At 43.3% G+C, this 27,569-nt stretch overlaps 1 protein-coding gene across 2 annotated transcripts in view; it reads left to right on the top strand.

The window, feature by feature from the left end:
- Window positions 1-27,569, top strand: part of ryk (receptor like tyrosine kinase) — a 367,912-nt gene that overhangs the window by 47,429 nt on the left and 292,914 nt on the right. For both annotated transcript variants that reach the window (XM_080184943.1, XM_080184936.1), the window contains exon 2: window positions 15,261-15,382. In XM_080184943.1, coding sequence (XP_080041069.1) covers window positions 15,261-15,382 — 122 coding nt within the window. The remainder of the gene's footprint in view (window positions 1-15,260; window positions 15,383-27,569) is intronic.

The following is a 27,569-nucleotide window of genomic DNA, read 5'->3' as shown; positions in this document are numbered from 1 at the left end:
TAAGAAGGGCCAAAAGGTCTGTTTCTGTGCTATAATGTTCTATGGTTCTTCTAGGTTAAATAATCACTCCCTTCATCACAATGGTAGCACTAATTTAATGTTGGCAAGTGTGAGGTGGTCCACTTTGGTAGGAAGAATGGTAGGAAGGACTATTACTTACGTGGCGAAAAACTGCAGCAGGCGACGGTGCAGAGGGACCTCGGGGTCCTTGTGCATGAGTCGCAAAAACCCAGCCTGCAGGTGCAGCAGGTGGTCAGGAAGGCGAATGGGATGCTGGCCTTCATAGCGAGGGGGATTGAATATAAAAGTAGGGAGGTCTTGCTGCAGCTGTATAAGGCATTGGTGAGGCCGCAGCTGGAGTACTGTGTGCAGTTTTGGGCGCCGCACCTGCGCAAGGATATTTTGGCCTTGGAGGGAGTGCAGAGGAGGTTTACTAGGCTGATACCGGAGTTGAGGGGGTTGAGCTATGAGGAGAGGCTGAATAAACTAGGCTTGTACTCGTTAGAGTTTAGAAGAATGAGGGGAGATCTCATTGAGACGTATAAGATGATGAATGGGATGGATAGGATAGAGGTGGAAAGACTCTTCCCGCTCAAAAAAGACAGTAGGACTAGGGGGCACAGCCTCAAGATAAAGGGGGGGCGGTTCAGAACGGAGTTGAGGAGGAACTTCTTCACTCAAAGGGTGGTGAATCTCTGGAATTCTCTGCCCGTTGAAGTGGTGGAGGCTGCCTCGCTAAATATTTTTAAGAAGCGGGTTGATGGGTTTTTGATAAGAGAGGGGATTAAGGGTTATGGGGAGAGGGCGGGAAAGTGGAACTGAGCCACGACAGATCAGCCATGATCTTATTGAATGGCGGGGCAGGCTCGAAGGGCCAGATGGCCTACTCCTGCTCCTATTTCTTATGTTCTTATGTTCTTATACACAATATGCAACCCAAGCAAATCACCAAGGCTTCCTCAATAGTACCTTCCAAAGCTCTACCACATAGAAGGATAGAAACATAAAAAATAGAAGCAAGTGCAGGCCATTTGGACCTTCAAGCCTACGCCATCATTCATTTTGTTCACGGCTGAGCATCAAATTTTGAACAAGAGGTCAGCAAGAGCGTGCTGTCCACCCTGGAATCCCTGGATGAACCTGTATCTGGTGTCACCATTGCAGATGTCAGAGAAGCTTTCTCGAAGGCCAACCCATGGAAAGCAACTCGTCTGGATGGGGCACTCAGGCCCTGTGCGGATCAGCTGGCGGAAGTACTCGCAGACATCTTCAACCTCTACAAGAATTTACAGTCCCTGTCTGCTTCAAGAAAACAACCATCATCCTGGTACCTTAATGACTATCAGCCGGTGGCTCTGACACCCATCATTTATGAAGTGCTTCGAAAGGCTAGTCATGGCACAAATCACTTCCAGCCTACTGGACTACCTGGATCCACTACAGTTTGCCTATCATCACAACAGGTCCACAGCAGATGCCATCTCCCTGGCCCTGCATTCAATCCTGGAACACCTAGATAACAAGGACATCTATATCAGACTCCTATTTATTGATTACAGCTCAGCCTTCAACATGGTTATTCTCACAACTCATCTCCGAATTCCATGACCTGGGCCTTGGCACCTCCCTCTTAGGTACAGCGAGGCTCCAGTGGTAGAGCTCAGGAATAGGAAGACTGTAGTCACAATGTTGGGGGTTTACTGTAGGCCTTCAACAACCAGCAGGAGATAGAGGAACAGCTATTTAGGCAGATTTTAATAAGATGTAGAAGTAACAGGGTTGTTGTGATGGGAAATTTTAACTTCCCCTATATTGATTGGGACTCACTTAGTGCTAGGGGTGTGGATGGGACAGAGCCATTCTTGAGACATTATGTAGATAGTCCAACTAGGGAAGGGGCCGTACTGGACCTGATGAGCCCAGCCAGCTGTTCGATGTTTCAATAGGGGAGCAGTTCAGATACAGCGACCACAATTCAGTAAGCTTTAAGGTGCTGATAAATAAAGATAAGAGTAATTCTCAAGTGATGATGCTAAATTGGCCTTCCCCCAATTACAGCAATATTAGACAGGAACTGAAGAATATAGATTGGGGGCAGATGTTTGAGGGCAAATCAACATTGGCATATGGGAGGTTTTCAAGTGTAAGTTGATACGAACTCAGGACCAGCACATTTCTGCAAGGATGAAGGATAAGTATGGCAAAATTCAGGAACCTTGGATAACGAGATATTGTGAGCCTAGTGAAAGAGGAAAAGGAAACATTTGTCAAGGCTAGGAGGCTGGGAACACACAAAGCAAGTGTGGGATACTTGGAAAGTAGAAAGAAACTTGAGCAAGGAGTAAAGAGGGCTAAAAGAGGTCATGAAAAGTCATTGGCAGCAGGATTTGGGAAAATCCCAAGGCTTTTTGTACATATATAAAGAGCAAGAGGATGCCAGGGAGAGGGTTGACCCACTCAAGGACAGGGGAGGGAACCTATGCGCAGAGCCAGAGGAAATGAGTGAGGCATCAAATTAATACTTTACATCAGTATTCATCAAAGAGAAGGACTTGGCAGATGATGAGCCTGGCTAAAGGTGTGTAGATAATTTTGGGTCATGTTGAGATTGAAAAGGAGTATTGGAGTTCTTGAGAAACATTAAGGTAGAGAAGTGTCCAGACCCTGATGGTATATACTCCAGGATACTGAGAAGCACACGGAAGGAAATTATTGGGACCTTGAGAGAAATCTTTATATCCTCACTGACTACAAGGGAGGTCACAGAGGATTGGAGGATAACCAATGTTGTTCCTTTGTTTCAGAAATGTAGCAAGGATAATCCAGGTAATTACAGGCCAGTGAGCCTTACATGACCGGTAGGGAAATTATGGGAGAGAATTCATCGAGACAAGATTTAGTCCCACTTGGAAATACGTGGATGTATTAGCGAGAGGCAACATGGTTTTATGAAGGGGCGGTCGTGTCTCACTAACTTGATGCAGTTTTTCGAGGAACTGATGAAGAATGATTGATGAGGATAGGGCAGTGAATGTTGGCTACATGGACTTTACAAGGTTCCCCATGGCGGCCAATACAGGAAGTGAAGCCACACGAGATCAGAAATGTGGCAAGATGGATACAGAACTAGCTCGGCCATAGAAGACACAGGTAGCAATGGAAGGGTGTTTCTGAATGGAGGGCTGTGACAAGTGTGTTCCTCAGGGGTCAGTGCTGAGACCTTTTCTGTTTGTAATATGTATGTGTATATATATAAAATGATTTGGAGAAAAATGTAACTGGCCTGATTAGTAAGTTTGCGGTTGACACAAAGGTTGATGGAATTGTGGATAATCATGAGGACCATCAGAGGATACAGCAGGGTGTAGATCAATTGGAGACTTTGGCAGAGAGATGGCAGATGAAGTTTAATCTGTGAGGTAATGCATTTTGGAAGGTCTAATACAATTGGGAAATGCACAGAAAATGGCCATACTCTCAAGAGTATTGGTAGAGGGATTTGGGTGTACAGGTACACAGGTCACTGGAAGTGGCAACACAGGTGGAAAAGATAATCAAGAAGGCATACAACATGCTTGCCTTCATCGGCTGGGGCATTAAGTTTAAAAATTGGCAAGTCGTGTTGCAACTTTATAGAACCTTAGGCTGTACTTAGAATATAGTGTTCCATTCTGGTTGCCACACTAACAGGAGGATGTGGAGGCTTTGGAGAGGGTACAGAAAAAACTTACCAGAATGTTGCCTGGTATGGAGGGTATTAGCTACGAAGGTTGGAGAAACTTGGTTTGTTCTCACTGGAATGTGACCTGATAGAAGTTTTTTTCCCAGGGTGGAAGAGTAAAGTTTATTTATGTTCGCACGTAAGGCTTACATTAACACTGCAATGGAGTTACTGTGAAATTCCCATGGTCGCCACTGTCCAGCGCCTGTTCAAGTCAGTGCACCTAACCAGCACATCTTTCAGATGCAGACATGGGGAGAAATTCCGCACAGAGAATGACCCAAGCCGGGAATCGAACCCGAGTCCCTGGCGCTGTGAGCAGCAGTGCTAACCACTGTGCCACCGTACCACGAGGGCACTAGGAGGCATAGCTTTAAGGTGCGAGAGGCAAGGTTTAACGGAGATGTACAAGGCAAGTTTTTTTACGTAGAGGTTGGTGGGTGCCTGGAACTCGCTGCTGGGGGAGGTGGTGGAAGCAGATACAATGGTGATTTTGAGGATCTTCTTGACAAATACATGAATAGGATGGGAATAAAGGGATGTGGTCCCCGGAAGGATAGAGAGTTTTAGCTCAGTCGGCAGCATTGTCGGTGCAGGCTTGGAGGGCTGAATGGCCATTGCCCCATGAAATGGAACTCCTGTTTCCCACACGACTCCTTTAGCCATGTGTTTACCTCCCTAATCTTCTCTCTTTGCCAATTCACACATGGCTCGAGTAGTAATCCAGAGATTATAACCCTTGAGGACTTGTTCTTTAATTTGGTTCCTTGCTTCTGATATTCCCCAAACAGGTTCTCCTGCTTATTCCTGGCTATGTTGTTTATCTCAACTTGGACTTCAACAACTGGATCCTTCCCCTCCCACTCCAATATCCTTTCAAGCAGGTTAGAGATGCCCTTTACCCTCGTACTGGATAGGCAACATACCATGCAGAACTCTTACAAAGGATCATATCTGTCCCCCTAATTGTGGAATCTCCACCACTACACTCTTTTCTTTCCCCCTCTTGAATGGCCTCCATAGTGCAATGGCCAGTTTGCTCATACTTCCTAAAGTCATTTTCCTCATCCACACAGGGAGCAAGTGCATTGTAAGAGTAAGAGGATCCAGCACCAATCCCTAAGGCACACTGCTGGTCACAGGCCTCCAGTTGGAAAAACAATCCTTGACAACCACCCTCTGTCTTCTGTCATCAAGCTAATTTTGTATCCATTTGGCTACCTCACCCTGGATCTGGTGAGATTTAACCTTATGCAACAACCACTTCTGTGGTACCTTGTCAAAGGTCTTGCTAAAGTCCACGTAGACAACATTAACTGCACCGCCCTCATCTACCTTCTTGGTTACCTCTTCAAAAAACTCAATCAAATTTGTGAGACATGATTTTTCACTCACAAAGCCATGCTGTCTGCATCTATGTCCTTGCGTCAGTCCTTGCGTCTCTAAATGTCTGTAGATCCTGCCTCTCAAAATACCTTCTAACAACTTACATAGAAACATAGAACATTACAGCACAGTACAGGTCCTTTGGCCCTCAATGTTGTGCCGAGCTATGTCCAATCCCAAGATCAAGCTATCCCCTTCCTATAATTCTGGAGTGCTCCATGTGCCTATCCAATAACTGCTTGAAAGTTCCTAAAGTGTCCAACTCCACTACCACATCAGGCAGTCTATTCCACACCCCAACCACTCTCTGAGTAAAGAATCTACCTTGGACATCCCTCCTATATCTCCCACAATGAACCTTATATGTCAGCAATTGCTAGACCTCAAATAACCCAAAGTAGCAGAGATGGCTAAAATATATGTGTTTTGCACCGTCTTTGTAAAGGAGGTGAGTCATCTATAGGTCACTTTGAAAGAGGAAAGGGATGCCAAGGACAGGATAGTAATACATTTGAAATGACCTGCTAAAAAATTCATACTGGATGAAATGCACCCTTGGCTCTGATAGAAGCAAAGATAGAAATAGTGGAAGAATTGGTTTCGACATTTCAATATTTATCAGATACAAAGGACTGAATCACTAATGTGATTCACATTCTATATAAGAAAAAGGTGAGGGATAAACCGGATATTTAATGTTATTGATGAGGCTATTGAACATCATTATTAAGAAGAAAATAAACATTTATTTGGGTTAATATAAAAGAGGGAGAATGGATTTGTTAACGGTAGTTGTGTCTGATTGAGATAACAGGGAACTAACTGATCAAGATAATGCAGTGGATATAAATATTATTTAAAAGACCTTCAACAAAGTGCACACAAGAGGCTTACTAAGAACATGGAAGAAAATATCAGAAGAAAAATGCTCAGTGGCCAAAGAGCTAATTCCAATGATTTAAGCAAGATCAAAGCACAGATAGTTTGGATAAACATAAAACATAGAACATAGATGCAGGAGTAAGCCATTCAGCCCTTTGAGCTGGCACCACCATTCAATATGACCATAGCTGATCATGGACTTTCAGTATCCCATTCCTGCTTTCTCTCCATACCCTTTAGCTGCAAGGGTTATGTCCAACTCCCTCTTAGCCATTGTGGCCATTTTGTTAGATATGTTTTTCTGTGGTAGAGAATTCCACAGGTTCACAACTCTGAGTGATGAAGTTCTTCCTCATCTTAGTCCTGAATAATTTGCTCCAGTTTCCTCCCACAGTCTACAGATAGAGTCATTGAAGTTTACAGCATGGAAACAGTCCTTCAGCCCAATTTGTCCATATCGCCCTTTTCTTTTGAAACTCCTAAGCTAATCCCAATTGCCTGCATTTAGCTTATATCCCTCTATATCCATTGTACCCATGTAACTATCTAAATGCTTTTTAAAAGATAAAATGGTATCTGCCTCTACTACTATCTCTGGCAGCTTGTTCCAGACACCCACCACCCTGTGTGTGAAAAAATTGCCCCTCTGGACATTTTTGTATCTCTCTCCTCTCACCTTAAATCTATGTCCTCTAGTTTTAGACTCCCTTACCTTTGGGAAAAGATATTGATTATCTACCCCTCATTATTTTGTAGACCTCTTTAAGGTCACCCATCAGCCTCCTACGCTCCAGAGGAAAAAGTCCCAGTCTATTCAGCCTCTCCTTGTAACTCAATCTATCAAGTCCTGGTAGCATCCTAGTAAATCTTTTCTGCACTCTTTCTAGTTTAATAATACCCTTTCTATAATAGTGACCAGAATTGCATACAGTATTCCAAGTGTGACCTTACCAATGTCTTGTACAACTTCAACAAGACATTCCAACTCCTGTGTTCAGTGTTCATGATCGATGAAACCAAGAAAGCCAGATGCCTTCTTCACCACTCTGTTCACCTGTGACTCCGCTTTCAAGGAGCTGTGAACATGTACCCCTGGATCTCTTTGTTCTGTAACTCTCCCCAGCGCCCTACCATTAATGGTGCAACTCCTGCCCTGGTTCAGTCTACCAAAATGCATGACCTCATATTTGTCTAAGTTAAATTCCATCTGCCATTTTTCAGCCCATTGTCCCATTTGATCAAGATCCCGCTGCAATTGGAGATAACCTTCCTCACTGTCCATCATGCCACCAATCTTGGTGTCAACTGCAAATTTACTAACCATGCCCCTTATATTTTTATCCAAATCATTAATATAAATGGCAAATAACAGTGGGCCCAGCACTGATCTTTGAGGCACATCACTGGTCATAGGCCTCCAGTTTGAAAAACAACTTTCTACAACCACCCTCTGGCTTTGTATCCATTTAGATATCTCATCCTGGATCCCGTGAGATTTAACTTTATGCAACAACCTACCATGTGATACCTTGTCAAAGGCCTTGCTAAAGTCCATGTAGACAACGTCAACTGCACTGCCCTCGTCTACCTTCTTGGTTACCCCTTCAAAAAACTCAATTAAATTTGTGAGTCATGATTTTCCATTCACAGAGCCATGCTGACTGTCCCTAATCAGTCCTTGCATCTCTAAATGTCTGTAGATCCTGTTTGTCAAAATATCTTCCAACAATTTACCCACCACAGATGTGAGGCTAACTGGTCTATAGTGCCCAGGCCTTTCCCTGCAGCCCTTTATAAACAAAGACACATTTGACACTCTCCGATCTTCAGGTACCTAAACATCTCGGCTCGGGGACTTGCAATTTCCTCCTTAACCTCCCACAATGTCCTGGGATATACCTCATCAGATCCTGGGATATACCTCAGCAGATCCATCTGTCTTGATGTGCTTTAACACTTCCAGCACCTCCTCCTCTGTAATACGTACACTCCTCAAGACATCAATATTTAATTTCTCAAGTTCTCTGACATCCATGCTTTTCTCAACAGTAAATACTGATGAGAAATATTCATTTAGGATCTCACCCATCTCTTGTGGATCTGCACATACTTAACCTTGTTGATCCTTAAGAGGCCCTACTCCCTCCCTTGTCACTCTTTTGCCCTTTATGTATTTGTAGAAGCTTTTTGGATTCTCTTTTGGCTTATCTGCCAAGACAATCTCGTGCTCCCTTTTTGCCCTCCTGATTTCTCTCTTAACTCTACTCCTACACCCTCTATACTCTTCAAGAGATTCACTTGATCTCAGCTGCCTATGCATGCCATGTGCCTCTTTCTTCTTGATCAGAGCCTCAATATCCCTATCATCCAGCGTTCCTGCCTTCTGCCAGCCTTGCCCATCACTCTAAGAGGAATGTATTTATCCTGAACCCTGGTTAACACATTTTTGAAAGCATGCATATCACCAGACATCCCTTTTCCTTCCCACAGACTCCCCCAATTAACTTTTGAAAGTTCCTGTCTGATACATCAAAATTGTCCTTGCCCCAATTTAGAATATTAACTTTTGGGACAGACATTCTCCATAGCTATCTTAGAACTAATAGAATTATGGTTACTGGTCCCAAAGTGATCCCACACTAACACTTCTGTCAACTGCCGTTCCTTATTTCCCAAGAGGAGGTCAAGTTTTGTCCCCTCTCTAGTCAGGCCATCCACATACTGAATGAGAAATTTCTCCTGAATACACTCAACAAATTTCTTTCCATTCAATCCTCATACTATGGCTGTCCCAATCAATGTTGGGAAAATTAAGATCTCCGACTATTACCACCCTATTTTTCTTGGAGCTACCTGTAATCATCTTATACATTTGCTCCTCAATTTCCCACAGACTATTTGGGGTCTATAGTACAACCTATAGTACAAATTGATTTCCCCCTTCTTATTTTTCAGTTTTACCTTAGATATATCCCCTTTCAGTACGGCCATGATGCTTTCCCTAATCAAAACTGCAACTCCTCCTCCTCTCTTACCTCCTGTTCTATCTTTCCTATAGCATCTGTACCCTGGAACATGAAGCTACCAGTCCTGTCCCTCCCTTAACCATGTTTCAGTAATTGCTATAATATCCCAGTCCCACGTAACCATCAATGCCCTGAGTTCATCTGTCTTGCCTGTCAAGCCTGTTGCATTGAAGTAAATGCAGTTTCACCTGGACTTCTCTTGCTCTCTGTCTTGCTTCTGTCTGATCTGTCTGGTACTATGATTAGACACTGCCTTTACTAATTAATGTGCTCTCTTTAACTTCCATGCTGTCTCCAAACTTGTCTTCTGCCTCCCTACTGCTTTGGATCCCACCCCCTATCAAAGTAGTTTAAACCCTCCCAAGTGGCTCTATCAGATCTCCCTGCCAGGATGTTAGTCCCCCTCCAGTTCAAATGTAACCCATCCCTCTTGAACAGATCAGCCCTTCTCCAGAAAAGATCCCAATGATCCAAAAATCTAATTCCCTGGCCCCTGCACTAGCTCTCAAGCCAGGCATTCATCTTCCTAATCCTCCTATTCCTACTCTCACTGGCAAGTGGTACTGGTAGTAGTCTTGAAATTACTACCTATGGGACGCGTTAGCCTTCTGCCTAATTCTCTATATTAACTTTTCAGGACCTCATCCCTTTTCCCACTTATGTTGTTGGTACCAGTATGTACAATGACCTCTGCCTGCTCACCCTCCCCCTTGAGAATGTCCTGCAATCGTTCAGAGATGTCCTTGACCCTGGCCCCAGGAAGGCAACATACCATCCTGGACTCTCGATTGAGGCCTCAGAAACGCCTGTCCGTGCCTCTAACTAGCGAGTCCTCTATTACTACTGCTCGTTTGCTCTTTGCCCGACCCTTTCCCACAGCAGAACCAACTGTGGTGTCACAGGCCTGGCTACTGTTGGTATCTCCCCCTGACAGGCTATCCTCCTCAACAACATCCAAAATGGTATACCTGTTTGAAAGGAGAATAGACACAGGAAACTCCTGCACCACCTGCCTGCCTCCCCGGCAGTCACTCATCTACCGGTTTGAACCTGTGGTGTGACAACCTCCCTGTAACTAGTGTCTATCACACGTTCTGCCTGCTGTATGCTCCGCATTGCATCAACCAGCAGCTCCAACCAAACAATGCAGTTTGTGAGGAGCTGCAACTGGACACACTTCCTGCGGACAAAGTTGTCAGGGAGACTAGATTGCTCCCTAATTGCCCACATTTGGTAAGAGCAGCATGCCACTGCCCTAGCTGCCGTTTTGCCCTTATATGGATAAAAAAAATTGCAACTCACCTCTCCCTTGCTTGTGGTCCTCCTGCCAACTTTCTTTTTGGTTAGAAATCACATGTGATGCTGAGAATGTTCTTCTTTGTGTCTGAAAGTATTCCTTTTTTATTCACTTTGCTATTTATTTTGGGAACCACCTTTCTATTATGCGTGATCAACATCTATCTCCAATTAAATGTCTAATTCAGATGTGAACCATATCAGAACAATCAGGATCTCACAGAATGGCAGACCAGGCATGATGGGCTGAATGTCCTCCTACTGCTCCTATGTCTTGTGTTTTTCTTCTAATGGTTTAGAAAATATTGCAAAATCTCAGCAGGTTTGGTAGCATCTGTTGGCCCGCTCACTAATGTGTGTTAGATGTGGACGTGTGGTTAGGTTAGATGTACACATTAGGTGGATTGGCCATGCCATTAGTGCCAGGGGGACTAGCTGGGTAAATAGATAGGGTTCTGGGGAGAGGGGCTGGTGGGATTGTCACTGGTACAGACTCAGTGGGCCGAATGGACTCCTTCTGCACTGTAGGATTCTATGATTCTAATAGCTTACTCTTATTCTTAGATTGTGACCCCTAGTTCTGGACCTCCCCAACGTCATGATCATTCTTCCCACAGCTAACCTGTCCAGTCCCATCAGGATTTTATATATTTCTGAGATCCCCCTCATTCTTCTAAATTCCAGACAGTACAAGTCCAGTCGATCCAGTCTTTCTTCATATGTCAGTCCTGCCATTCCAGGAAACAGTCTGGTGAACCTTCGCTGGGCTCCTCGATAGCAAGAATGTCTTTCCTCTGTCTCAGCAACCAAACTACACACAATACTCAAGATGTGGCCTCACCAAGGCCCTGGAAAACTGCAACAAGCCACCCCTACTCCTATATTCAAATCCTGTTGCTATGAAGGCCAGCATGCATTAGCTCTTCTCACCGCCTACTGTACCTGCATGCCAACCTTCAACGATTTTTCCAACGTGACACCCAGGTCATGTTGCACTTTCCCTTTTCCTAAACTGTCATCATTCAGATAATCTTCCGTCCTATTTTTGCCACCAAAGTGGATAACTTCATGTTTATCCACATTTTGTTGCATTTGCCAAGTATTTACTCAGCCAACCTGTCCGTGTCACCCTGCAGCCTCTGAGCACTCACTGACACCAGCCTAGTCTTGTCTGCAAATTTGGAATTCAATTCCTTCTTCCAGATCATTAATCTATATTGTGAACAGCTGTGGACCCAGCACTGAACCCTGCAGTATCCTACTAGTTATTGCCTGCCACTCTGAAAAGGACCCGTTTATTCTCGCTCTCGGCTTCCTGTCTGCCAACCCGTCCTCTATTGTGCCAATAGATTACCCCCAATACAATGAGCTTTAATTTTGCTCACTAATCTCTTGTTTGGGACCTTGTCAAAAGCCTTTTGGAAGTCCAGATACACAACATCCACTGGTCATCCTTGTCCACTCTACTGTTCACACCCTCAAAAAGTTCCAGAAAATTTGTCAAGCATGATTTCTCTTTGGTGAATCCATGTTGATTTGGCCCGGGCCTGTCACAGCTTTCCAATTGCCCAGTTCTTACATCCTTAATAATTTTCCCCACCACCGATGTCAGGTCAACTGGTCTATAATTCCTTCCCTCTCTTTCTTTTCTAAACAAAAGAGTGAGGTTACCTTAAGTACCCTCCAATGTTTCTACCGAAACTCTTCCAGAGTCTATAGAATGCTGGAAAATTATTCTCAATGCGTCCACTATTTCTTGGACCACTTTCTTAAGTACTCTGGGATGCAGAGCATCAGGCCCTGGGGATTTATCATATTTTATTCCCAGCAATTTTCCCAATACAATTTCTTGACTAACAAGGATTTCATTCAGTTCCTCTTTCATACTAGATCCTCGTATTTCTGGAAGGTTATTTGTGTCTCTTTTAGTGAAGACAGATCCAAAGTACTTGTTCAGCTGGTCTGCTATGTCTTTATTGCCCATTAGAATCAGATGAATTCATAACTGTAAAGGACTTTCATTAGTCTTCACCAGTCTTTTTCTCTTAATATACCTATAAAGCTTTTGCAGTCAGTTTTTATGTTTTCTGCAAGCTTACTCTCGGATTCAGTTTTCCCCTTCCAAATTAAAATCTTTGTCCTCTTCTGCTGAAGTTTAAATTTCTCCCAGCTTTCAGGTTTGCTGCTTTTGCTGGCCAATTTATATGGCTCCACTTTGGCTTTAAAGCATCCCAATTTCCCTTGAATTCAATGGTTGAGTCACCTTCCCTGTTTTACTCTTATGCTAGACAGGGATGTACAGTTGCTGAAGTTCATCCATGTGTTTTTTAAATGTCTGCTTTTGCCTATCCACTGTCAACTTCTTAAGTGTCCTTTGCCAGTTTATCCTAGCCAATACACATCTCATACTATTAAAGTTAGCTTTCTTTAAATTCAGGACCCTAGTCTCAGACTTAACTGTGTCACTCTCCATCTTAATGAAGATTTCTACCATATTATGGTTAATCTTCCCCAAAGGATCTCACACCCCAGTGTTGCTAATTAATTCCATATCATTACAAAATATCCAGTCTAGGATGTCTTGCTCTCTAGTTGGTTCCTCGACATAGTGGTTGAGAAAACCATCCCTTATGCATTCCAGGAAATCTTCCTCCATGACATTGGTTATGTTTGATAAGCCCAATCAGAATGCAGTTCGAAGTCACTCATAATAATGGTTGTACTCTTGCTGCACACATCTCTAATTTCCTGCTTCATGCCAACCTCTACTACTGTTGGTGGTCTGTACACAACTCCCAATAACGTTTTTTGTCCTTTGGTGTTCTGCAACTCCATCTATATAGATTCCACATTGTCCAGGCTAATGTCCTTCCTTACTATTGCGTTAATCTCCTGTAGCCAGCAATCCCCCCCCCCCCCCCCCCTGCCGTTTTCCTTTCTGTCTGTCTTTCCTGCATATTGGATAACTCTGATGTTGAGTTCTCATCCTTATTCACCCTGGAGCCAGGTCTCCGTGATCCCAATTACATCCTATCTGTTGACAATTGTCTGTGCAGTTAATTCATCCGGCTTATTGCTCCTTCATAAATGGCCTTGCAGGATAAAACAATAGTTATGATTTGATTTATTATTGTCACACGCATTAGCATACAGCAAAAGGTATTGTTTCTTGCGCGTTATACGGACAAAGCATACCAGACATAAAGAAGGAAAAGAGAGAGTACAGAATGTAGTGTTACAGTCATAGCTGGAGCCCTCTTAAGGGGAAAATTACAGTAAGGATATAAAATTGACTCAGTAACAGGAAGCAAATGTTGTTGAAGAACGAATATTTTTCAGACTGGATATAAAATTGACTCAGTAACAGGAAACAAATGTTGTTGAAGAATGGATATTTTTCAGACTGGGTCGAAGGACCTCTTTCTGAGCTGCAAAATGCCATGACTCTATGGGCGCTGGTTTACAGTGCTGTTTCCCCAAGATCAGTTTTGGGTCCATTACTTTTTTAAATTTTGTAAATGGTCTGGACTCTCAAAATGTGGTCTGGAATAACAAAATGTTTCCTGCTGTTATGAAACGTAGCAGAGTAGTTATGAGAATAGTTACAGGTTTCCAGATGACGTGGACAGGATGGTGAAATGGAAAGAAAGATATTGGAGTGCAGTGCCAATAAGTGTGAAGTGATGCACCTGATGGACTTCTATGGAAAGACAGCAGGATAAAACCATATTATACCCACTAATCCCTCTAACCTACACATACCATTTGTGGAAAAGCTTTAAAAACAACCATCATAACCTTTTTAAAAAAGCTGCTGTTACTGCACCCCATAAAAATGTCAAATAATTCGACCTCTAAAGTATGACTAGTGAAAACTGTAAGCATGTAACATTTTATCTTGTTTACATAAACATTTAACTATTGACAAAATAGGTCTAAGTTTAAAAAAAAGCAATGTTTTCCGTTATGTGCCTCTGTTTCAACAAACAATTGGGAGCTAGTGCTCTCAACCAAGCCTCATTATGCCTAGATAAAAAGTGAGGGCATGGGATTAAGCATGATGCTCTTTCAAAAGGTCCAGCCTAAGACCAAATGGTCAACTTCAGTGTTGTAATTTGCAATGATCTAGTATGCTGGTATTTTGCATGTTTATTCATCTTCCCACTTCTAGTTTGTAGTAGGGTCTTTCAGTATAATCATACAATGTGTTCTGTATGATTGAAAAATGCTCTGTTTTACTTCATGATCATCAATTTTTACCGCATGATCATTAATTTTTGGAAGTTTTAGTAAATATTAACATTTCTGTTATGGCTAGATATAGTACATGAGAGGTAGTTTGATGTGTTTCTGCTGGTTCTCATATGTGTTTATTTTATGTCCATTCCAGTACAATCTGATACATTTAAAACACATCCTTAAGTAAAATGGATATTTGCTTATGTTAATCTAAATGTGCTAATCATCAGCTATTGCACTGAGTTCAATTTCAAAGAATATAATTTCAAACAATACAGTTTCCATTGTATTGATCTGTTTATTTTGGGACAGCTGTGATTATTTAGCTGTGATATTGTGTGAATCAACTATGTGAAAAATTGATGTATGTTTTTAAAATAAGTTTATATTTAACAAAAATAACTGCACAGTACTCCCAAAATTAGGTATTGAGGTGTTTAAGTTATGTGTCTTGATATCTACATATATTTTAGTGGGATTTTATTTGATACATGCAAAATGTATTCTGTATTGCAAAGTTGTTAGCAAAGGGCTTGTAGTCACTTCTGTATTGCAATGCTTCCAGTTAATGGTATGTTTTCCCACGTTGACAGTGTTAATCAAACGTGAAGTGCTGATGTTTGTGACTGACTGAAAAACATTTGTTAAAGCTTGCAATTCAGACACCATGCGCATGAATTGCACACTTTTCATTTTATTTCTCTCAACAGGTCTTGAAGCTGAGTTATATTACGTACGAAATGATGTTGTCAGTCATTACGCACTCCCTTTCAAACTACTTGTACCAGGAGAGACCAACAGCCTTCATTTTACTTGGCACACTAAATCCAAGGTAAGCTTTAAGATTGGGTGAGGACACATTCAATCGGGAATGTACTACTTTCTGCAATCACATGACTGCTAGTTGTTATTCATATTCATTAATGTGGTCAATTCAGAACAATACATTTTGCAATAGCTGACAGACTTCCTCATTGGGAAAAGTGGAAAATCAGCGAAGACAATTCTTATGCATCCCCTAATGATAAATTGCTGAGCAGTATTTGTACATGCAAACAGTGTTATCACACATGAGGCCATTTGTGATCATTCCTTCAGATTACTCTCTGCTGATATTCACCTTCACCTTTCCAATCTTACTCACTTTCTTGTCTGTCTCCAGAAAAATCTTTCTCTCAATCCACTTAGATCTGCATTTTCAGAATCCCAACTGTCTGGGTACTGACTCTTCATTCATTTATCATGGCATTTCTTCATGTACCAATTTGCTCAATCCCATTTTTACATAACCCTCATTAAAATAATAATTATTTATCATTCAACTCATTTCCTTTATTATGGCTCACCTCTCCTCTCTTTAAGTCAAAAAGGTACAGACTTAAATCTGTATACAAACACACCACCTTCCTGCAACACATCTCTTTTTTGTCCAGCTGAGAGTACTTCCCTCACCTGGTTTCACTCGCATTTATTCAGTCATAACCAGAAAGACCCCTGCTTCTTTTCTCACCTGTGCATCTGGTGCCCTCCCAAGGATTAATATGTAGCCCATTTCTATTTTTCATTTATGTGTTATCCCGAATAATGTCATACAAAAACAAAGTCACACTCCAGTGTACGCTAACAACACTCAGTCCTAACTCTTCAAAATTATCAGACTTCTTGTCTGACATCTGGTACTTCATGAGCAAAGAATTTCTTCAATTTAATGTTCATAAAATCATATAGTACAGAAGAGACCCTTTGGTCTATCAAGTCTGCACCAACACATGGAAGACAGCTGACCTCCTATCTAATCCCATTTACCAGCACTTGGCCCATCACCTTGAATGTTATGATGTGCTAAGTGCTTATCAGATACTTTTTGAAGGATGTGAAGCAACCTGCCTCTCCACCCTCCCAGCCAGATCATTCCAAATCATCACCGTCCTCTGGGTAAAAAGGTTTTTCCTCATACCCTGCTAAACTGCCCCTCGTGACTGACCCTTCAACTAAGTGGAACAGTCACTCTTTGCATGCCCCTCATGATGTTGTAGGACTTGGTCAGAACAAAGAACAACACAGCACGGGAAACAGGCCCTTCGGCCCAACGAGCCCGCGCCGCCGTCCCATTGTCTCAGTGACCTATTCATGATTTTAGTCTACGCCTAATGTGCGAGGATCAGGGAGGTCCAATATAGGGACAATTTGGTACCCAATCAATCAGCCTAAAAGCACATCTTTGGGATGTGGGAGGAAACCGGAGCACCCGGAGGAAACCCACGCAACCACGGGGAGAACGTGCAAACTCCCACAGACACAGGCCCAAATCCATGTGTCCGCACAGCAACAGAGATAGTCTCTGAGCTGTCATGTTGCCCTCGAGATGGTCCAGTTTAAGCACACTAACGACATGAAGCAATAGGCAAGTCCCGAAGCAACGTCCAAGAGCAGCCCACTACAACCTGCCGCATGCATGCCCCTTGCTGGTCAACAAGGTGGACTTAAATGCCTGTGGAGACAAAAAATTCATTATTAAACAGGCAAAGACTGTAACATCCCTGAGGCAAAAACGTAATCCCAAGCCTACAATGTTCAGTAAGGCCTGCTATATCCCCCTATATGTAGACCGCTCATGTGGCTGTCTAAGTGACTCTTAAACCACCCTAGCGTGCCTGCTTCCACCACCTTACTCGGCAGTGCATTCCACACCCCCACCACCCTTTGCGTAAAAAACTGCCCTCTAATATTTGTCTTATACCTAGCCCCCCTCACCCTAAGCCCGTGACCCCTCGTTCTATCCATTTCTAATAGCGGAAAAAGCTTACCACCATTTACTCTATCTATCCCCTTCATAATCTTATAAACCTCTATTAGATCCCCCCTCAGCCGACGTCTCTCAAGGGAAAACAGCCCAAGTTCGTTCAATCTTTCCTCGTAAGACAGCCCTTCCATACCAGGCAGCATCCTGGTAAATCTCCTCTGCACTCTCTCCAGGATCTCTACATCCTTCCGGTAGTACGGCGACCAGAACTGGACGCAGTACTCCAAGTGAGGCCTAACCAACGTTCTATACAACTGCAACATCAGACTCCTACTCTTATATTCTATACCCCTTCCTATGAAGGCTAACATACCATACGCTTTCCTCATCACATTCTGCACCTGCACCGACACCTTCAGGGACTTGTGCACTTGCACCCCCAGGTCTCTCTGCGTATCTATACTCCGGATAGTTCTACCTTTTATCGTATAACTCCCCTCCACATTATTCCGGCCAAAGTGCATCACCTCGCATTTCTCCGGATTAAATTCCATTTGCCATCTATCTGCCCAATCTACCAGCCTGTCTATGTCCTGTTGCATTGCCAGGCACTGCTCCTCAGTACCCGCCAATCCAACCATCTTAGTGTCATCAGCAAATTTGCTGATCACACCACCTACCCCCTCTTCCAAGTCATTAATATATACCACAAATAGAAGAGGTCCTAGTACCGAGCCCTGCGGCACACCACTGGTGACAGACCTCCAATTGGAAAAGGAGCCTTCCACTACTACCCGCTGTCTCCTCCTCCCAAGCCAGTTCTCCACCCATCTACATACCTGGCCTTGTATCCCATGAGCCTTCACCTTTTCTATCAGCCTACCATGAGGGACCTTGTCAAACGCCTTACTGAAATCCATATAGACGACATCAACGGCTTGTCCTTCGTCAACCATTTTTGTCACCCTCAGGTCATCCCTCAGTCTCCCCTGTTCCAACAAAAACAACCCAAGCCTTTCCAACCTCTCTTCATAACTTAGCTGCTCCATCCCAGGCAGCATCCGAGTGAGTCTCCTCTGTAGTCTGTCTGGATGGTCTGGAATGAGCTGCCTGGTAGGTGGTAGAGATGGGTTCCCTTGCATCCTCCCTATAATGTGGCAAACCAGAACTGCACACAGTACTCTAGCTGTCGTCTCACCAAAGTTCTATACAACTCCAGTATGACTTTGCAGCTTCTGTAATTTGTGCCTCGATTGATAATATCCCTTTGCCTTTATCATCACCCAATTAACATGCCCTTCCACCTTTCGAGATTTATGGACAAACACACCAAGGTCCCTTTGTTCCTCAGAACTTCCTAGTGCGATGCCATTCATTGAGTACTTCCTTGTCAAATTACTCATTCCCTGTATATCTCTTGCACTTTTCAGGATTAAGTTCTTCTTACCACTGATCTGCCCATTTGACCATCCTGTCTATAGTTTCTTGTAGCCTATGACACTCAACTTCATTGTTAACCACCTGGCCAATCTTTGTGTCATCTGCAAACTTACTAATCCTACCTCCCACGTAGCCATTGATTTAGTTTATGTAAGAACATAAGAAATAGGAGCAGGAGTAGGCCATCTAGCCCTTCGAGCCTGCCCCGCCATTCAATAAGATCATGGCTGATCTGTCGTGGCTCAGTTCCACATTCCCGCCCTCTCCCCATAACCCTTAATCCCCTCACTTATCAAAAACTCATCAACCCGCGTCTTAAAAATATTTAGCGAGGCAGCATCCACCACTTCAATGGGTAAATGATGAATGATGGGGCACCTAACTGTGTGGTTAGCCACTGGACACTGGTTTCTAGTCACTAAAGCAGTCTTCAGTCATCGCCCTCGGTCTCGTACAACTGAGCCAATTTTGAATCATTTTGTCAAATTACCCTGTATCCCATGTGCATTTGCTTCTTCATAAGCCTCCCATGTGGGATCTTGTCAAAGAATTTACTGAAATGCACATAAACTACATCAGCTGCACTATCGTCATGTACACAGCTGGTCACTTACTCAAAAAATTCAATCAAATTTGTTAGGCATGACCTCCCTGTGACAAAACCATAGTGGAAAAGTCTCTGAAGGTTGGCATGCAGACCTGTACCTGTGCCAGACCTGTACCAGACTTTGTACCTGTGAATTCCACAGATTCACCACTCTCTGGTTGAAGAAATTTGTCCTTAGTAGTAATTCCTTTGAAATTAGTAGGGAAAATGCTTGAATTTATCGTCAAGGAAGAAATAGCGAGACATCTGGATATAAATTGTCCCATTGGTAAGGCGCAGCATGGGTTCATGAAGGGCAGGTCATGTTTGACCAATCTGGTGGAATTCTTTGAGAACATTGCATGTGCCACAGGGATTACATTACTCCGCAGGGACTGGTGTTGGGTCCTGCAGCGATTGGTGTTGGGTCCCACAGGGATTGGTGTTGGGTCTATTGTTTGTCATCTATATCAAGGATCTGGATGATAATGTGGTAAATTGGATCAGCAAATTTGCTGATGATACAAAGATTGGAGGTGTAGTGGGCAGTGAGGAAGGTTTCCAAAACTTGCAGAGGGATTTGGACCAACTGGAAAAATGGGCTGAAAAATGGCAAATGGAATTTAACGCAGACAAATGTGAAGTATTGCAATTTGGAAGGACAAACCAAAGTAGAATGTACAGGGTAAATGGTAGGACTCTGAAGAGTGCAGTTGAACAGAGGGATCTGGGAATACAGGTACAGAATTACCTAAAAGTGATGTCACAGGTAGATAGGGTCGTAAAGAGTGCTTTTGCTACATTGGCCTTTATAAATCAGAGTATTGAGTATAAGAGTTGGAGTGTTATGGTAAGGTTATATAAGGTATTGGTGAGGCTGAATTTAGAGTATTGTGTACAGTTTTGGTCGCCTAGTTACAGGAAGGATGTAAATAAGGTCGAAAGAGTGCAGAGAAGGTTCACGAGGATGTTGCCGGGACTTGAGAAGCTGAGTTACAGAGAGAGATTGAACGGGTTAGGACTTTATTCCCTGGAGCATAGGAGAATGAGGGGAGATTTGATAGAGGTGTATAAGATTTTGATGGATATAGATAGCGTGAATGCAAGCAGGCTTTTTCCACTGAAGCTAGGAGAGAAAAAAACCAGAGGGCATGGGTTAAGAGTGAAAGGAGACAAGTTTAAAGGGAATATAAGGGGGAGGATTCTTCAAGCAGAGGGTGGTAGGAGTGTGGAATGAGCTGCGGGATAAAGTGGCAAATGCGGGGTTACTTTTAACACTTAAGAAAAACTTGGACGGGTTCACGAGAGGGGTGTGGAGGGATATGGTCCAAATGTAGGTCAGTGGGACTAGGCAAAAAATGGTTCGGCACAGACAGGAAGGACCAAAAGACCTGTTTCTGAGCTGTAATTTTCTATGATTCTGTGGTGCAGTGGACAATGGGGAACCTGTGGATGTGGTCTATCTGGATTTCCAGAAGGCATTTGACAAGGTGCCACACCAAAGGCTGCTATATAAGATAAAGGTGCACAGTGTTCTTGGTAATGTATTAGCGTGGATAGAGGATTGGCTGACTAACAGAAAGCAAAGAGTAGGGGTAAATGGGTGTTTTCCTGGTTGGCGATCAGTGACTAGTGGTGTGCCTCAGGGTCAGTGTTGGACCGCAATTGTTTAATATTTACATAGATGATTTGAAGTTAGGGACCAAGTATAATGTGTCAAAATTTGCAGATAACACTAAGATGAGTGGAAAAGCAAAGTGTGCAGAGGACGCTGAAAGTTTGCAAAGGGATGTAGATAGTCTAAGCGAGTGGGCGATGGTATGGCAGATGGAGTACGATGTTGGTAAATGTGAGGTTATCCATTTTGGTAGGAATAACAGCAAAATGGACTATTATTTAAATGGCAAAAAAATTGCAGCATGTTGCTGTGCAGAGGGACCTGAGTGTCCTTGTGTAGGAATCTCAAGGAGTTGGTTTGCAGGTGCAGCAGGTAATTAAGAAGGCAAATGGAATTTTGTCCTTCATTGCTAAAGGGATGGAGTTTAAAAACAGCGAGGTTATGTTGCAGCTGTATAAGGTGCTGGTGAGGCCACACCTGGAGTACTGTGTACAGTTTTGGTCTCCTTACTTGAGAAAGGAATATACTGGCTCTGGAGGGGATGCAGAGGAGATTCTGGAATTGAGAGGGTTGGCTTATGAGGAGAGACTGAGTAGACTGGGGCTATACTCATTGGAATTCAGAAGAACGAGGGTAAATCTTACAGAAACATATAAGATTATGGAGGGAATAGATTAGATAAAAGCAGGGAAGTTGTTTCCACTGGTGGGTGAAACTAGAAGCAGGGGTCATAGCTTCAAAATAAGGGGAAGTAGATTTAGGAGTGAGTTGAGGAGGAATTTCTTCTCACAAAAGGTTGTGAATCATAACACTTTACTATTCAAAAATTTATCTACCCTTGCCTTAAAAACATTCAATGAGGTAGCCTCAACTGCTTCTCTGGGCAGGGAATTCCACTGCCCAGTGAAGCAGTTGAGGCTACCTCATTGAATGTTTTTAAGGCAAGGATAGATAAATTTTTGAATAATAAAGCGTTATGATGAACGGGTGGGTAAGTGGAGCTGAGTCCACAAAAAGATCAGCCTGATATTATTGAATGGCAGAGCAGGCTCGAGGGGCCAGATGGCCTACTCCCGCTCCTAGTTCTCATGTTCTTACGTACTCTGTCTCGTCATTGTTTGAGATCTGTCCCATTACAGTGGTGTCATCAGCAAACTTGAAAATCGAGTTGGAGGGGAATTTGGCCACACACTCCTTAGTGTATCAGGAGTATAGTAAGGAGCTGAGAACACAGCTTGTATGGCACCGGTATTGATGATGATTGTGGTTAGGGTATTGTTGCCTATTCTTATTGATTGTGATCTGTGGCTTGGGAAGTTCAAGATCCAGTCACAGATGGAAGAGCCGAGGCCCAGGCCATGGGGAGTTTGGAGTTTTGTGGCAATAATAGTGTTGAAGGCTGAGCTGTAGTCAATAAATAGATGTCTGACGAAGGTGTCTTTGTTATCTCGGTGTCCTTGGGTTGAGTGCAGGGCCAGGCAGATGGCGTCTGCTGTGGTGGACCTCTTGCAGCGATAGGCAAACTGTAGTGGATCCAGGTAGTCTGTGAGGTTGGAATTGATTTGTGCCATGACTAGCTTTTCAAAGCACTTCATAATGTTGGATGTCAGAGCCACCTAATGACAGTCATGGAGACAGGCTGCTTGGTTCTTCTTAGTACCAGGATGATGGTCGTCTTCTTAAAGCAGATAGGGACCTCAGATTGTTGTAAAGAGAGGTGAAGATGTCTGCGAATACCCATGCCAGCTGATCTACGCAGGATCTGAGTGCTTATCCAGGTATCCCATTTTGGGCCAGTAGCTTTCCGTGGGTTGACCTTTGACAAAGCTGCTCTGACATCTGCAATGGTGACCCCAGATACAGGTTCATCCAGGGCTTCCAGGATGGAGGGCATGCTGTCGCTGACCTCTTGCTCAAAATGTGTGTAGAATGCATTAGCTCATCAGGGAGGGTTGCATTGGACCTGATGATTTTACATGCCTTCTTCTTATAGCCTGTTATGTCTTGCAGACCTTGCCGTAGTTGGCGGACGTCTGTGTGGCTAGCCTGGGACTCTAGCTTGGTCCGGTACTGTCTTCTGGCATCTTTGATGGGTCTCCTTGTATTGTATAGGTCAAGGTCACCTGACTTGAATGCCTCAGACCTGGACTTCAGCAAACAGTGGATATTCTTGTTCCTCATTATTTCCGGTTGGGGAACACACGGATTTGCTTCTTTGGCACACAGTCTTCTACACACGTACTAATGAAGTCAGTTACTGTAGTGGCGTGCTTGTTCAGGCTGGTCGTTGAGTTTTTAAATACTGACCAGTCCACTGACTACAAGCAGTCCTGTAGGGGATTATCCTATTCCTCAAACCAACATTGCACAACTTTCTTTGAATTCTCCCGCTTCAGTTTTTGCTTGTAAGCCAGGGGCAGGAGCACAGCCTTGTCCCTGCTGAAAATCTCTCTTTTCCTTCTCATCATATCCTGAATATCTCTGGTCATCCATGGTTCTCTGGGCTGATCTTATTGAATGGCAGGGCAGGCTCGAAGGGCTAGATGGCCTACTCCTGCTCCTATTTCTTATGTTCTTTGTTGCTCCTTCTTACCATCCTAGTGGGAACGTAGAACCATAGAACGTTACAGCACAGAAACAGGCCTTTTGGCCCTTCTTGGCTGTGCCGAACCATTTTTCTGCCTAATCCCACCGACCTGCATCTGGACCATATCCCTCCACACCCCTCTCATCCATATACCTGTCCAAGTTTTTCTTAAATAATAAAAGTGAGCCCGCATTTACCACTTCATCTGGCAGCTCATCCCACACTCCCACCACTCTCTGTGTGAAGAAGCCCCCCCCAATATTCCCTTTAAACTTTTCCCCTTCACCCTTAACCCATGTCGCCCAGTATTTTTTCTCCCCTAGCCTCAACGGAAAAAGCCTGCTTGCATTCACTCTATCTGTACCCATCATAATTTTATACATCTCTTTAAAACCTCCCTTCATTCTTCTATGCTCCAGGGAATAAAGTCCTATCCTATTCAACCTTTCTTTGTAATTCAGTTTCTCAAGTTCCGGCAACATCTTTGTAAACTTTCTCTGCACTTTTTCAACCTTATCAATATCCTTCCTGTAATTAGGTGACCAAAACTGCACACAATACTCTAAATTCGGCCTCACCAATGTCTTATACAACCTCACCGTAACATTCCAACTCTTATACTCAATACTTTGATTTATAAAGGCCAGTGTACCAAAAGCACGCTTTATGACCCTGTCTAGCTGTGACACCACTTTTAGAGAATTATGTATCTGTGTTCCCAGATCCCTCTGTTCAACTACACTTTTCAGTGTCCTACCAGTTACCTTGTATGTTCTACTTTGATTTGTCCTTCCAAAGTGCAATACCTCACACTTGTCTGCATTAAAGTCCATCTGCCATTTTTCAGCCCATTTTTCTAGCTGGTCCAAATCCCTCTGCAAGCTTTGGAAACCTTCCACACTGCCCACTACACCTCCAATCTTTGTATCATCAGCAAATTTGCTGATCCAATTTACCACATTATCATCCGGATCATTGATATAGATGACAAACAACAATGGACCCATCCCTGATCCCTGTGGCACACCACTAGTCACAGGCCTCCACTCAGGGAAGCAATCCTCCACTACCACTCTCTGGCTTCTTCCATTGAGCCAATGCCTAATCCAATTTACTACCTCTCCATTTGTACTTAGCGACTGAGCCTTCCCATCTAACCTCTCATGCGGGACCATGCTGGGCTTGTGTCCTCCCTATTTCTGTTTTGAATGCCCCCCCCCCCAACCCCCAATTCAATATTGGGAACGTTGTCTTCATTCTCCAATACAGATGAAGTTCCCTGGGTCTGAAGCATTAATTCTTATTCTCTCCTTGGCATTTATCTGAGCCAGACTGTTCACAATCTTGATGTCTTGTTTTTGATGACAAGATCAGCTTTGAACCATGTTGGCACAGTGGTTAGCACTGCTGCCTTTCAATGCCAGGGACCCGGGTTCAATTCTAGCCTAGGGTGACTGTGTGGAGTTTGTACATTCTTCCTGTTTCTGCATGGGTTTCCTCCGGATGCTCCAGTTTCCTCCCACATTCCAAAGATGTGCAGATTAGGTTGATTGGCCATGCTAAATTGTCCCTTGATGTCAAGGGGATTAGCAGGGTGAATGCATGGAGTTACGGGCATAGGGCCGGGGTGAGATTGTGGTCGATGCAGACCCGATGTGCCGAGTGGCCTCCTTCTGCACTGTGGGGATTCTGTGAACTGCACAATCTCCTGTACCTCTTTCCCCTGTCTGAGCTTACCTGCTGCTAACATCCTTCTCCGAACTTTTCATATCTAGACTCAATTATTTCAACACATTCCTGGCTGGCCTCCCATTACCTACTCTCTAAACATAAGATTATTCAAAACTCAGCTGCCTTTGTCCTAATTCGCACATATTCCTGTTTAACCATGCTTCCTGACCTACACTGGCTTCCGCTTAAATTTTAAAAAAGTTTTTAAAAAGTTGTTAAATCTCTGCATGATATTTATTTCTCCTTTTTTGTGTATCGACCTCCAGTCTTAAAAGCATCCAAAATACCTGTGCTCTTATGCATGCTCATTTTTATTCATTTCTCCATTCATGCTGAGCTTGCAGCTGATCAGGCCCTCAGCTATGGAATTGCCTTCCTTAACCTCACACCATTTCTTTCTCTTACTTCCCTCCTTTAAGACGCACATTAAAACCTATCTCTTTGGCCAGACTTTGACATCTTCCTTAATATCATCTTATATGGTCAAGTGCCATATTTAGTTTGGTAAATTTTCAATTGATGTTTCACTACATTAAATGCACTGTATCAGTACAAGCTATTTATGTACCTTGACTGTTGATTAATTAAGGAACCTCAAGGGCAAAATAAAAGTGATTGAATTGAATGTAATATTAACCACAATCTTTCGATCGGCATTTATGTTTAATTGTATGGAAATGATGATGAGATGTTGGCTGAGGATCTGTCTCTGAGATTTCATGAAGGACTGTTCGAGTATTTTCTCAATTATTAACTGCCTGTCACATGATGTGATACAATTACCAGTTCTTTGCATGAGGAATTCAAGAGTAACAAAAACGGGACGTTACTTTGCCCATAAAGTGAATGTTATCTCCTTCAAACAAGGACAGCATTTAGCCAAGTCCAGCCTAGACTGATTTAATAAAACAAGAGTTTCATTATTTACAAGGCCAGGGTAACAGTTCAGAATAAGGGAGTATGCACTGATATCAGCACAGGTTGTTTCAAACAAGATGCAGTTAATCACAGCTTTAAGCTCATGGGGACTTTATCTTAAAGCAAGCAGCTGCATTTGCAATTTTGCAGGATCTCAGCTTGCAAAACCTTATCACAAATGGCCCAGATCATAGGAGATTCATGGGATGTTAACCCCTTAATATCTCATTCCCTCCTTTTATTATTCCTTGATAACACTAGCCTCTTTAGGGGACCTTGTGCTCTACAATATGCTAGGCATTGGCAGACACCCTTCAATAAACCTAGCAGTAAGCAAACTACCAGGATAATGACTCCCATGTGCATCAGCATCCCTCCCCAGTCTCCAAAGAGGTTACAAAAAGGCCACCAGCCAGGAGGATTGTAGTTCTTAAAGTGTTGCCCTTCAGCCCCAATTTTGTCCACCGTCTTTTTAATATGCTCAGCTAAATCAATGATATTGTCAAAGGAGTCTGGAATGTATGTACAGCACTCAGAGCCTATTAGGGCACAGGTGCCTCCTGTTGCTGCCAACAAGTAATCTAAAGCCATTCGATTTTGGAGTGCCACCATCCGTATAGCTACGGCTTCAGCTGAAACTTAGGAGATAACAATGCTCACATCCTCTAATCCATCTGCAGTATCCTTAGCTATTTTCTCAAGTGCTGATGCCATATTGATCAGTTCTGTGGCTGCCCTTGCTGTCCCATAGGAAGGAAAGGCTATCAACCAAACTGTTGAGCTTCGCTGATGGCCCGTTTAGATCTTAACAGGTGTATCTTGGGGTGGAGATGCAGGGACTCATAATGTTGGACATGGGGGCCACATATGCCAGATAGAAAGAACCAGACCAGTCCCAGGGAAGCCAAGGATAGGCATTATTTCCACAGACAAAATAGGTGCTATTATACGCTACCATATTGTCTAATAGGCTGGGATTGGCTGGGAAACTGTTGTCTTTGGGGCGTGTAATTTTTCTCCCTTTCCAACCGCAACCTTCACATTCCTTTGATGAGAGAAAGGTGTTCTGTATGAACACCCCAGTTTGTATAGTGGAACAAGAAACCTTTTTCTCTCCGACTGGGATAGGTAATTTAAGCTGCTGAATGCAGCAGCTACGGCCAACGGGTATGTTTCCGTTTCTTATCAGGCAGATAGATCATCTTTGTTTTTTTTTACAACAAAGTGGGGTGGGGAATCTGATCTGTCGTATTTGGGTTGGTAATGGTTCTTAAGAGAATTTGTTATGTTATACCTCTCTGCAAGTTGAGTGATATTTTTGCCTGAAGGTACCCATAGAGGGACGTCCTGTCCGTTAACTTTTATGAAGCCTACAGGATCGAACACAGCCCTCAGG

The sequence above is a fragment of the Carcharhinus amblyrhynchos genome, chromosome 3, assembly GCF_965287045.1.
Source record: "Carcharhinus amblyrhynchos chromosome 3, sCarAmb.v2.hapA, whole genome shotgun sequence".
Lineage (NCBI taxonomy): Eukaryota > Metazoa > Chordata > Chondrichthyes > Carcharhiniformes > Carcharhinidae > Carcharhinus > Carcharhinus amblyrhynchos.
This window is presented reverse-complemented; position numbering and strand designations above follow the sequence as displayed.